Here is a 12,440-nt window from a genome sequence, read left to right as displayed (position 1 = left end):
TCATCTCGCAGTCTGAATAGTGGCACCCCTTCTTCAGCGTGGTCACTGCTGCCCACGGGAAAGACACTTCCCTGCTCTCAGCAATGTGCCCAGACTGAGTGCTGGTGTCACCACTGCAAATCCTTCCTCATCATCCCGCCTCCTCGTATCCACATGTCATGGCCCCTTGTCATCTTTTTAAGATAGAAACTCCTTTTTAAGATAGGAACTCTCACTTTATAGATGGAGAAAAAGGTACCCGGAAGTACAGTGCAGATCTAAAATATATTCACTGAAGCTGTGATTCAGGCCTCCGCTCCAAACCGTTATTCCTGAGCTGGGCTCGGAAGCCTTCCGATGCCTGAGGCTCAAATGGGTGAAATGCCGGTGCCTCTGCCCCACCATCCTACAGAGACCTTAATTCTGGAGCTCTGGGATTGACGAGTGGGTCAGCCTGGGTGATTCTGATGCATGGGCAGGTGGGGGGCTGCCCCTCGACGTAAGACCTGGCCCTCCGATGGAAGCCTAAGGCAGGACCTCACTGTTCTTGCAGCCTCTTGGGGATATTTTACAGGGCACGTTGGTAATTCTGAAAGCCCATCACTGGAATATACCTACGTCCTCTCCTTTTAAGAAATCATTTGAATTCTTTACCTTAAGCCATCTTTTTATCTTTTAGGTTTTTATTAAACCATATAGCTAACATACAACATTATATCAGTTTCAGGGGTACACCATAGTTGGTCAACACTTATAGACCTAAAGAAGCAGTCACCCTAAGTCCAGCCACCACCTGACATCATACTGTGCTATCCCAATATTATTGACTGTATTTCCCATTCTGTATATTACACCCCCTACGCCATCTTCTCTAACTGTCAGTGATCCTTTGTCCTTTTGCTCATCTCTATTTTCTGTTCATTTTAATAAGGAGCAACCTTTTAGAATGGAATGAGGGTTATAGTCTCTTGCTTTGTTTAGAAGGAAAAGAATTCATCTGGCATTAAGTCGTTTTGCCCTCATGATCCTCAGTCCATTTAGGAAACCCAGTGCAGTGTCGGCGTGTGTCTGCAGCGCCGCTGGGCCCTGGGTCCCGCGGGGCAGGCACAGGAGGAGGGGTGTTTTGCTGTGCCCCCCGCAGTGGCCCCCGTGTGGAAATGGAGATGAAGTGAGCGGTGCTGTGCAGGAGGACGGGACGGTGGCTGTGCTGGGCCCGGTGCCCCAAACCTTGTATCTGAGGCCTCCTGTGGCCCCTGGGGACATTTTAGAGGCGCTCGCAGGAGGCAGGCAGCCTAGAACACTGTGTTGACATATTGCTTTTATCTGGAGGCCTCTGAGAAGCCGCAGACCTCACGGCAACCCTTCCCAAACATCGTGACCAAAAGCCACGAGGTGTCCCAAGAACAGCATTGGTTCATGAAGTAGGCACTACTGGCCACACACGCTACAAAACTCACTAAGTGGGCGCTCGCTGTTCAAGTCTTTCAGAGACTAAAGTGAGCTGAAAACAAGGAACCCCAAGAAGGAAATGCTATCTGTGCTCTCCTGACTTGCTCCAAATGAGGAGAAAGCCCCTGCTGGGTGCGAGATTTTGTGATGAGTTCTGTGCGCCCAGGAGGGGCATCTGTATCAATCGAATCATCTCATGATTCTTTTAAACCCAGACACCCATTGCCTTTGTAGGCTTAAAACCTTAGAGCTGTCGTACTAATAAATCCATGTTTTGGTCTGGACTTTTCAATGATTATTTCCATGATTATTTCCAAAGTGATACATGTTAATTATAGAAAATAGAGAATGATGAACCTTTTCTCTATATAAAGTCTTCCACAGGAGGCCTCAGTCCTTCCTTACCTTCGTGCTTCAAAGGGTATTGAGCAGGTGTGGGGGAGGGTTCAGAAAAGTCTGTTTCTGCCTCAGTGGGTTCAGCCCCGAGCATTCTCTCCACATCAGGAGAGACCGCGGAGAGAATCAGGGACCTCACATAATTCTCAGATTGGGATTGGGTCAAACAGAGAGGGGTAGGCAGAGCGGCATGCATTGAGCTACTAAAGGATCGTGCGTGGGAGTCTTCAGATATTTCTAGAAATGGTCCACCTGAAATGCAGTTGATTTGACAATTCCATTCACATGTAAGATGTCTCCTAATTAAACACTTATTTTTTTTTTATTCCCAACCTCCCCACCCCCTCCCCTTTGGCAACCATCAGCTTAGTCTCTCTATCTATGGCTCTATTTCTGTTTTGTTTATTCATTTTGTTTTTTAAGTTTCCACATATCAGTGAAGCCATACACTATTTGTCTTTCTCTGTCTGACTTATTGCACTTAGCATAATACCTTTTAGGTCCACCCCTGTTCTCGTAAATGGCGAGATTTTATTCTTTTTTATAGCCAAGTAGTATTCCATTGCATAAATGCACCACAATTTCTTTATCCAGTCATCTATCGATGGGCACTTAGGGTGTTGCTTTTGTAGCTTGGCTTTTGTAAATAATGCTGCAGTGAACATAGGGGTGCAGATATCTTTTCACATTAGTGTTTTTGTTTTCTAAAGGTAAATACCCAGAAGTGGAATTGCTGGGTTGTGTGGCAGCTCTAATACTTAATTTTTTGAGGAATCTAAACACTTACTGATGTGGTATCACAGAGAAGAAATGCAGGCTGACCAGTGAGGGGACCAGGAGCCACAGTACAAGGTTGGGTGATGAGAAGAAATGGAGGATTTGAAATTCCTGTTACCCACGTAGCCTCATGACTGCAGAAGGTGGGTGGGAAAGGGTGGTAGTTTCTAGCTGACGGAGTAGTGCACTTGTCTGTCAGAAAGGCCGGTCCATGTCCTTCTGCTGTAAAGGCGCTTCTCCTGGTTTTACAGGAATCATTGGGAATTGGCCTCTCCAGTCTCAGCACGACTTCGTGATTCCCCAGGAGGAGAGAGCATTCGTTCCTTTTCCTTTTTAGCTAAGACAAAACAGTTATTTTTCCAGTGTCCCCCCTTTTATAGTATCAGCAAGTGTGTCTGTCAAAAGAAAAGGGCGTTTTATCCCTTGAGGAATAGGAGGACCTGTTTTCTTCCTTTCATCACAAAGCCATGAGCTTACTTTGGATTTTATCCTTTTTGGTATCTAAAACCTCCTGAAAATATTCAGCCAAATGCTGAAGTTCATGTGGTGGGGTGATTTGGCAGCCCCTTTTTTTTTTATGTACCTAGCTACAATTTCTGGCTTTAATCATCCACTAAAAAACTGGAAAGAGCTTGGAATTGCACACATCAAGAGCTAGTCCAGACAACTATTGTGTTTCCCCGAAAATAAGACCGGGTCTTATATTAATTTTTGCTCCAAAAATCTACATTTATTCAAACAGCCATGTCTGGCTGGCAGTCTTAACTGGGGCTTATGTTTGGGGTAGGGCTTATATTACGAGCATCCTGAAAAATCATGCTAGGGCTTATTTTCCAATTAGGTCTTATTTTCAGGGAAACATGGTATCTAAAGATGCTGTTAGGCCTGTCTGAGGTCTCCTGTGGATTCCTTCTCTGCTTCTTGCAAGATTGAATCAAAGTCCAGTTTACTTTAACAGGAAAGAGCTTTGGTACAGTCCCCAAAAGATCTTGTTTTAAGGTACTCTGAGTACAAATATATTTCACTATGTTTTAAGTCATTTTCTGGGTCTTTCCAGTTAGTCTTTTCTAACCAAGCTTTTGCATCTGTTGCCCCCTCTCCCTCCTCCGCTCCAACAGGTGGATTATTGGGAGGGATTGGAGAGACCTGGGCTGGAGACAAGCCTGAATCCTTTAATGAAATTGCCTCTTTCCATCTGGGACTTGAGACGTCCTTAAGGACAGCACGGAGATCTGAACGTGACAAGGGCTTAAAACCTACATAGTGTCAGTGTTGGGCTCCCCCGTAGTAGTAGAGTTTGCAAGTGAAAGCAACAGTGAGGTCGAGCGACTGACTTAGATTGAAAGGGAGGAGAGGAGGTCCTGTAAGGCCTTCCTGAGGGTTGAACAGGTTCTCAGCGTGCAGGCAAAGGAGATAAGGACAGGTAAGAAGAACACCCAGCATTCGAGGTCCTACACAGGCAGATAGACAGGCGAGACATTAGGCCACAGGGGTGAGAGGCTAGGAAACAGTTTCGCCAAAGAATAATACAGCTCTGATCAGAAAACCAAAAAGCCCAAAGAGGGAGCTATCCCTAAGAAAACAAAATGAACACAACACTGAAAGGCTTCAACCAAATCCGGAGCTCGGTTCAGCGTGAGCTTAGTTTCAAGGCTGGGAGGGTGGCACCTCAAGCAGGCAGAGACCCAAGGGGTCTTAGATGTGCACACTTTTTAACAAGTTGGGTTTATTACCGGGGGGGAACCATGGGGCTTCTGTGGGTAAAGGCTAAAGGGAACCGGCCTCACTTCCTGTCCATTCCTTGGAAATGCCAGAGCTGGATGAGGCACGGTGAGGTCAGATGCCACAGAGTCCCCGGGTCCTCCCTTGTGTGTGTATGAGGGGACAGCGTGGGGGTGGGGACAGTCCTGAAGATGGCCCCCAGCTGAGGCCTGCCATCCACAGAAGCCGTGACCGCCCAGCACTCATTCCCGGGTGCCATGGCCCTGTGGCAACCTCGCCAGCCCTCAGAGTGGGAGAGGAGGCTTGATTCGGTTATTTTGCAGAAATGTCAGAAACAACAACTGTCCCAAGAGAGGGAAGGAAGGAGGTGGGGAGCCCTGTGTGGTGGCCTTGTGCACGAGGGCCTGGCCACTTCCCGGCGTGGTCTCAGACCCTCTCCATGTGCTTCCCTGAGGCCAGCTCTTGACCAGACTTACATCATGTAAAGAAACCATTGTATTTGCCATGCAAACGTTCGGTATTTTTACTTCCTTAAAAAGATCAGGGAGGCGAAAACACTGTGTAGAACCCCGGGTCTGAGTTTCTGTTCCTCCCTGGCAGGATGGCCCCACTCCCATCTATATGGAAACGCTGGCGGGGGTCCAGGCCACTATAAATAAGCATCCTGATTGCTCCAGGAAGGCTGGGCTTCCTCGTTTGTTTTCAACATGGAATTTGTAACAGCTTCTGCCCAGAACATTTGTGTCCAAGGTCCTTTCATCTCCCAGGCATCCTGTACAACTGCCATACGGAGGTTTTGGAGCCCTTCCCACTGCAGCTGGGTCACAGGACAAGCCATCCTGGACCAGCCTGCTGAAATAAAGAAACGATTATCTCCCTTCTGAGACCTCTCTGTCTAAGATATGAGTCTCAGTAGGATCCTTTCTGAGGAACAAGCCAGAAGCTCCCTCCCGCCTCTGCCCACGGGCACATCTGTTAGAAACGGAGTAGGTTCGCTAGTAAAAGCTCAGGGTCCAGGGGGCCAGCGGGGCCCAGGAGCACGTCTTCTATACCACTCCATCCCCAGACCCGGTTGCGTCCCTCAGATTGACTGCATCACGGGGTTACAACGTGAGTACCAGATAGGAAGACGTACAAAGCTGCGACAAGTAAGTCTGACATTAGCACAAGAATCAAGATGGAGCCCGATAGGCTAGAAGGGACTGGTGGTGCCCAGAGCGGTGCGAGGCTGGGCCTGTCTATGACAGTCCACGACAAGAGGAGGAGCTTGTGCTTAGATTGTACGTCAGCTGTGTCACTCAGCACACATTTGAGTTAGACTGACCAGTATTTTGGTAGCAAGACTTTTCGCAATGAAAGAAGCAGTGTGTGGATTCACATTTTGGCCCGAATCCTTGACCTCATCTTAGATTAGTCCTGAAACCACCTCTAGGATAACACGTTATAAAACAAGAATCACAAACCAGTAGGGAAGAGAAGGTTTCTTCCACAAATTGGGCTTGGAAAATCGACTGTGTATGTTTTAAAATAATGTTTTTCCACATTACACACAAAATACATTACAGATAGAATCAAAAGTTAAACGGGGAAGAAAATGAAAACCCAAAAAGAAACCAGGAGAAAAGTCTTGAATTAATCTGACAGTATGGAAAAACGTTATTTTAAAATACCTTTTCAAATTAAAAAAGTAGTAAGTGTTCCTTGTAGTTAATTCATAAAACATAAAAGAAGTCACCCATACTTTTCTCTCCCCTGGGGATAATCATTGCTAATGTTCTGATTTACTTACTTACAACTTTTATCTGTTCATATAAATTTTTAATGAACTAGGGTCATGTTATATATACTATTGTGTGTCATTCTTTTCATGAAATTAATTTTTATTTTAAAATATAGGGAAAAAAGAGCATTCAAAACTATATTTACAGCAGGATCCTAGCGATGGTGGTAGTTTTGTCTTGTTTTGTAAGATTAGTTCATACATACAAATATTTGTTAAATATATTAGCGTTTCAAACTAAAAATTTTTAGAGATGCTATTTGAACTTAATTTTCTTCATTATATTTTGACCTTTTACAAATTTTCTGCAAGGAGCTTGCATTATTTTTGTCATTAAAGAAAATAAAAGAAAAAGCTGTCATTCTTGGCCCAGTGTTCCTGGCGCTGGCATCGGTGGGAACCATTGCCTCTGACCCTCCTCTGAGCCATGGGCCTGTCCCTGAAATGCATCTCCTGGTCTCAAGGCTAATAACAAGGGGGAGGTGGGCAAGGGCCCCCCACCTCCACCACCTCCGGAAGAGCCATTCACAGCGTGAGGGCTGTGCCACTGCCATGGCACAGCCCCAGCCTGGGCACACTGGCACACTCACACCCCCACCCCTGCTCAGGGCCTGCCTCTGGGAGGACAAGGAGGCCATGGGATGGGATTACATTGGTAGTGCCCAGGCATCTATCTGTTTTTCTGATGTGTGTATTCACTGCACATTTGGGGGTCAACTCTTGTGCTCATATGATCGGCAGAGGCTTTGACATCAAAGCTTTCCCTGCTAGGAAGCCCCTGGCTGGTGTCCCCAAGCACTGACAGCTGGCCCTGTGTAACCCTGTGAGTGCTGAGTGGGAATGTCCTGGGCACGGCCACAGGATGGCTGCAGCATGAAGCACGCTGGGAGGACTTGACGGGGTTTCGCTGCGCACTGCTTCCTCGTGTCTGACCCACCCAAGCCAAGGACAGCTCTTTGCAGCTCAATACTTAGTGAGAACCCCTCCCCAGAGGGGAGGTTTAGCAGCAAGGTTGAGACCCCTCTGAGAAGGTCGAGGAGGAGCACCTGCTGTTCTCCGCTTGTCGGCTCCTGAGACTATGAATGAAAGAACCGGGTGGGAGGCCCTTTGAGACCACAGTATTCACAGGCAAGAAAGGAAGCAAATGCATCTCAGCTCGTTATTTTGGGGTCGGCTCTCAGGAGCACAAAGATATTCCTTCACAGCAGCACTTCAGAGACCACCCAGCAGCCTTGTTTTTCCAGACGCACACTTTAGAACAGCATGTGCGTTCACCTTCACAGCTCTGAGTGCTGTCTAGAAAAAAAAAAAGCTGCCTGTAACCTGGGATGATAAACCAGGCCGGAGTGAGTGGGGAACGCCTAGTAGGCTGTGAAAAACCATGGTGTGGCCTTAGGAGCCTCCTCAGTCGGGCCCAGCCAGGTTGTATTGAGGTGAGAGCTTTCTATCCTGCTGCCATGAGCCTCGCGTGTGCTCAGTGACCCTCTGGCCTTGACATTGCAGGCCTGGCGCTGGTGCCTAAGAAGCTGTGCGCCCACTACGCCTGGGACGCCGGCGTGCTGCTCCAGCCGTGGCCAGCCGTGGACCCCCAGTTCCTGCAGCAGCCCGACGTTGTGGAGATGTTGGTTTTGGTGAGTGACTCCCGCAGCCCCCAGGGCCATGGCGAGCCTGCGGCCCACAGACATTGCCTAGGCTTGGGGGTTTCCGTCAGGCCTTTCTGGCCCAGCCAGCCTTCAGCCCGACCTTCCTGCCTGCCTTTCCCTGGCCTGTGCCTTCAGCTTGAGGTCACCACATACCAAAAGTGGTGAGCACTGAACCCTCATGGCCCTCAAGGGATTGGGAAGTAGGAAAAACAAACCTGTCCTGCATTCCAGGTTCCAGTTGTCTTCCTTCCCAACTGTGTTTCAACCTCTCTAGGCTCCGCTGAGCTGCTTTTACCGTAGTGCTTGTTGGGGGAGGGGATGGTGAGGAGGTTGGCAATGCAGGCACGCCCGCTCTGAAAGATGTATTGCACAGAAGCTACATAAAATTCTTCCTTTTTCGGTATATTGGGTCATTTTAAATACATAAAAGTAGATGATTATTTAAACCTTTTATAGAGCAAATAACTTGTAGTTTATCCTGTATGTAATTTTTACATAGCTAATTTGTTTAATGTGAGACACATTATGAAGACTCTCTCTTGAATATGCTGATATGGCTGAAGAGGGGAAGAGGGCAAAGGCTGGACCGCCTGGCACATCTCCTCAGAGGCACACAGGGGACCAAGTAATCTACATCCAAAATTTCACTGAACTCTTATCACCCTATAAGGTAGCTGTTACCATTCTGAGTTTCTCCAGCTGGGGAAGCGGGCTCAGAGAAGCTTGTCACCTTGCCCAGGTTTAGTTGTTTACTCATCAGTAATTATTGAGTCACTTACTCTTCTCCAGGCACAGGGCGAGACTCTGGGGATACAAAGTCACACATGACAGGCAGGACCCCTACCCTCAGGGAGCTTAACGCCTAGTGGGAAAGACAGGGGGAATGAAAAGGAAACGGAAAGGTAAGTAAAATGATTGCAAATTGCGAGCAGCAGGGCCATGAACAAACCCCCTGGGGACTGAGGGAGAGCATGGCCTCCACCCGCCAGGCCCCCGCCCTTGGGCATCTGTGCAAACATTGGGCCCGGCAGGCAGGTGGAGGCTTGGAGAGACTCACCCAGGAGAACAGGCTCTGTCTCCACACCACCTGCTCTGGCACGTAGCTCCCAGCGGCCCTACTCGGCCTCCCCACCGAGGGGAGGAGGTGGGGCTGCCCTGGTAGCCTTCTTCCAGAGGTCCTCAAAACCAGAAACAGCCTTGTGGCACAGAGGCAATTTCTTTAACTTCAGTAATGCTTCTAAGACGTAAATATCTTCTCCTCAGCACAACTGAGAAATGATAACTTGAGACATGGAAGTTTTAGTCTGTGGAAATGTCTTTCCCTTTTCAATGACCACTGCACCAAAGAAATTGAGGTTTGATCATTGGTAAAGTAATTTTAGCTTATCATTGAAATGAAAAACACAAATTTGAAATATGTGTAGGAGTCCCAGCAAACACACCAACTCGAGAGCCTGCGGTCAGGGCACCTTGCCACAGGGCAGGACCTCTGTGCAGGTCCGTGTCCTGTCGCCGTGTGTCATCAGGCGGTGCCATGGCTGGAAGGAGAAGCTGCAGCACAGCACAGTGTGATTCGGGTCAGCCGTGCCCATGTTCTGTGTGCCCACGGCATGCCCGGCTGTGCCAAACACTAGGGACACAGAGCCCAGAGGCCCTGCCTCATCTTCATGGAGCTCAGTGCCCAGGAGGGACAGTCGGGCACACGAGTTGTCACACACACACGGAGTTTATGTAGCTTTGAGGTTAAGATGTAAGAGCTTTGGAGTTGGACCATCCCTATGTAAATCTCAATGTTGCAAAATAAGTTCTCTGAGCCTCAGTTTCCTCAGTAGAAAATGGTGGCGAGCAGAGTGCCTGCCTTACCCGGTTGCTGAAAGAATTAAATGGGATCGTGCCAGGAGGTGATCAGCTGGCTCTGGAAGCACTAATGACAAACCCACTGACACATGTGAGCACTGACTAAGGGCCAGGCGGGGCCCTAAGAACTTTCTAGATACTAACTCGTTTACTCCACACAACAGCCCTGTGAGGTAGGCCTGTTGTTATCCCTATTTTATATACAAGGCAGGTGTGTGACTGACTGCAGTTTACAGGTGAGGAAACCGTGGCAGAATAGGGCTTAAAAACTCAGTAAATGGCAACTGCTGTTAGCATCTGCATTGTGCCTTCTGGCAGTGGGCAACTGCAAAAGGCATCGTGAGGAAGGGGCCGTGGGGCCTTGGCTTTGGAGGAAGAGCAGGGTTTACGTAGTGGAGCAAAGCATCAAAGGCAGGGAAAGCCCTCAGTGGCTCTGGGCCCGTGAGCCTGGAGAGGCCGGAGCAGAGGCACGGGCAGGGCGGCTCTGGAGAGAAGGCCGGACTCCATACCTGGGAGGCGTGGGGGCTGGCAGGGGGTCTGAGCAGGAGAGAGAGGACCCGTGAGGTCATCACCACTTGCTGGGGTGGGGCCTTGGGCAGGTACTTCACCTCACGTGCCTCAGCTTCCCCGTCTGTAAAATGGGGGTGCAGAGGCTGTGCTTCGGCCTCACAGGCATGGGGTGTGGATAAGCAGGCTCGCTCAGGGACTGTGCAGCACAGAGCGAGAGCTCACGGGGGCTTTATTGTTTGTAGCCATTGTGGGGCTCCCCTCCGGTCCGTGAGTGTGGATGGATGGGGCAGGGGAGGAGCATCGTGGCCGGGGGTCTGCCAGGCTGCTGCTGGGAACGCCCAAGAGAACAGGCTGAGTGAGGAAGTGGAGGTGGCAAAGATGGAGGAGCAGAAGCTCACAGGGCCACCAAACGGACTGGAAGGCGTCTCTAAAGTGGAACAGCCACTGTCTGAGGTGATGAAAGTATTGGCTTGTTGGAAAAGTCATGACGTATTTTTTCTATGTTTTTCGTTGCAAAAATGCGTCATGACTTTTCCGACAACCCAATACTTCTTCCCCTTTGAGCCTCTGAAGGCCAAGCCCCATGTTAAGTCCCAACCAGACTTCTGTTGTCCGCTTAATTGGTGCCTTATACCCAGAAGTGGGGAGCATGATTGAGACCTACTCACCCCAAAGGGACTGCCCTGGATAAGCTACTCAGGGGAGTCCCAGGGAGCCAGAAACCATGAGCAGGGGTTGGGGCAGTAGGGAAGCCCATCGGGCACCACGGCACATCCCGAGGTCACATGCCCTCCCCTCGGTCCCAGCTGTGGCCAAGAATGACCTCAATCCCTTGGACAGGTCTTGCCAGTGAAGGCGTAGGACCAGCCCCCAGGCTCCGGGGAAGCACCAGAGGTTGACTGGGTCTAGAAGTTGGAGTCGTCGTTGTGCCGAGGACACCCCAAGGCTTGCTCCTCCCACCCTGGCCGGGAACCCTGAGAAAGGCAGAGGAAGTCAGACTTAGCGAGCTGGTCCCTTCACACAGGTTACCTCACTTCACTCACCAACTCAGAGGATTCATCCTTAAAGAAGAAAACCGAGGCCCAATGTCCCACAGCTTGTGAGTCCAGGCCTGAGTCACCCTGAGTCTGTCCCTCATAAGAGAACATTGCTCTCTCTGCCCCAGCACCCCACTCCACATCCTGCGTGGTGCCCAGAGGAGACCTTGCCCTGGGTGTCTCTTCCCTAAAAAAAGAGTAAGAACAGAGGCGTGAGGGCTGGTGCCATGACTTGTTATTCAGTGCACATTCTGGGGATTCCATGTTGGGAGACCCACGACTTCACAAGGGACATGGCTTTTGTGTGATGGCTGGGACGTCTCTTCTGAGGTCTCAGTCAGTCAAACCAAGCACATGGCCTTGAACGTAGGCAGCTTCTAATGGCTTAGAAACGCAAAGGCAGAGCAGCACAGCCCTTCAGATAGCCATCCCAGCTCTGCAGCTTCAGAACACAGAAACCCTGCATCGTGGAGCCTTTTTTAAAACAACACCATTTCAGGACACACTTTCATTTGTCTCCCACCCAGTGATCTAGGCTAATGCAACCAGTAAAAATGACATGAGGTTCTAAGGAAATCTGAAAAAAAAAAAGAAAAAAAAAAAAAAAGAAGTGGGTGGTTAAGGAACGCTCGATAATGTGCTTTGGTTGAAACTTGAGAAATTATTCTAGTAACTTTTCATAATTCAGTGACTATTTTTAAAATGAAAACCAGGAGCGGTAGTGAAAGAAATCTTAAGTATTCTTGTGGGAGCAATGGGGTCAAGAATTTGAAGGATGACTGTTCAGAAGCTACCTGGGCCATGTGGTCACTTCCTCAGTGGCAATACTAGTTCATTTTTGTTGTGAAGTTTTTCCATATTGAACTAATATTCAGTGAATGCCCACTGGCGCCTGGAACTGTGCTGGTCCATTTTAAGCAAGAGTTGTTAATTTCCAAGTCCTCACCCTCAAGCGCCCCCTGCTGGAGTCAGTCATCAGAAATGAAGGTTGTCTGAGGTCCCCAGAAATTAGTCCGCTTGAGACCTAGGTAAAATCTTCGGTGACACCCCCTGTAGCAGATCTGAACTTGGACTTGATACCCAATAACACAGTAATTCCTCTTCCCCTGGGAACAGCCTAAGCCATCTCATGCTGAGGATTTGGGACATAATTTCCACCACAGATATGATGGGACAGTGCTCAGGAAACAAGGTGGCAGTCATTCCAGGTGCTCTCAGCGCTGGGGTCTCTCTCTCTCTCTCTCTCTCTCTCTCTCTCTCTCTCTCTCTCTCTCTCTCTCTCTCTCTCTC

The 12,440-nt window shown here is 49.1% G+C and overlaps 1 protein-coding gene across 1 annotated transcript in view; it reads left to right on the top strand.

Annotated features, from left to right (window-relative positions):
- Positions 1 to 12,440, top strand: part of LARS2 (leucyl-tRNA synthetase 2, mitochondrial) — a 133,693-nt gene that overhangs the window by 119,539 nt on the left and 1,714 nt on the right. The window contains exons 16-17 of the mRNA XM_019630964.1: positions 5,224 to 5,433; positions 7,607 to 7,734. Of these exons, the coding sequence (XP_019486509.1) occupies positions 5,224 to 5,433; positions 7,607 to 7,734 (338 nt within the window). The remainder of the gene's footprint in view (positions 1 to 5,223; positions 5,434 to 7,606; positions 7,735 to 12,440) is intronic.

This window comes from Hipposideros armiger, unplaced genomic scaffold, assembly GCF_001890085.2.
Source record: "Hipposideros armiger isolate ML-2016 unplaced genomic scaffold, ASM189008v1 scaffold_18, whole genome shotgun sequence".
In the NCBI taxonomy this organism is placed as follows: domain Eukaryota; kingdom Metazoa; phylum Chordata; class Mammalia; order Chiroptera; family Hipposideridae; genus Hipposideros; species Hipposideros armiger.
The sequence above is the reverse complement of the archived record's forward strand: the minus strand, read 5'-3'. Positions and strand labels throughout refer to the sequence as shown.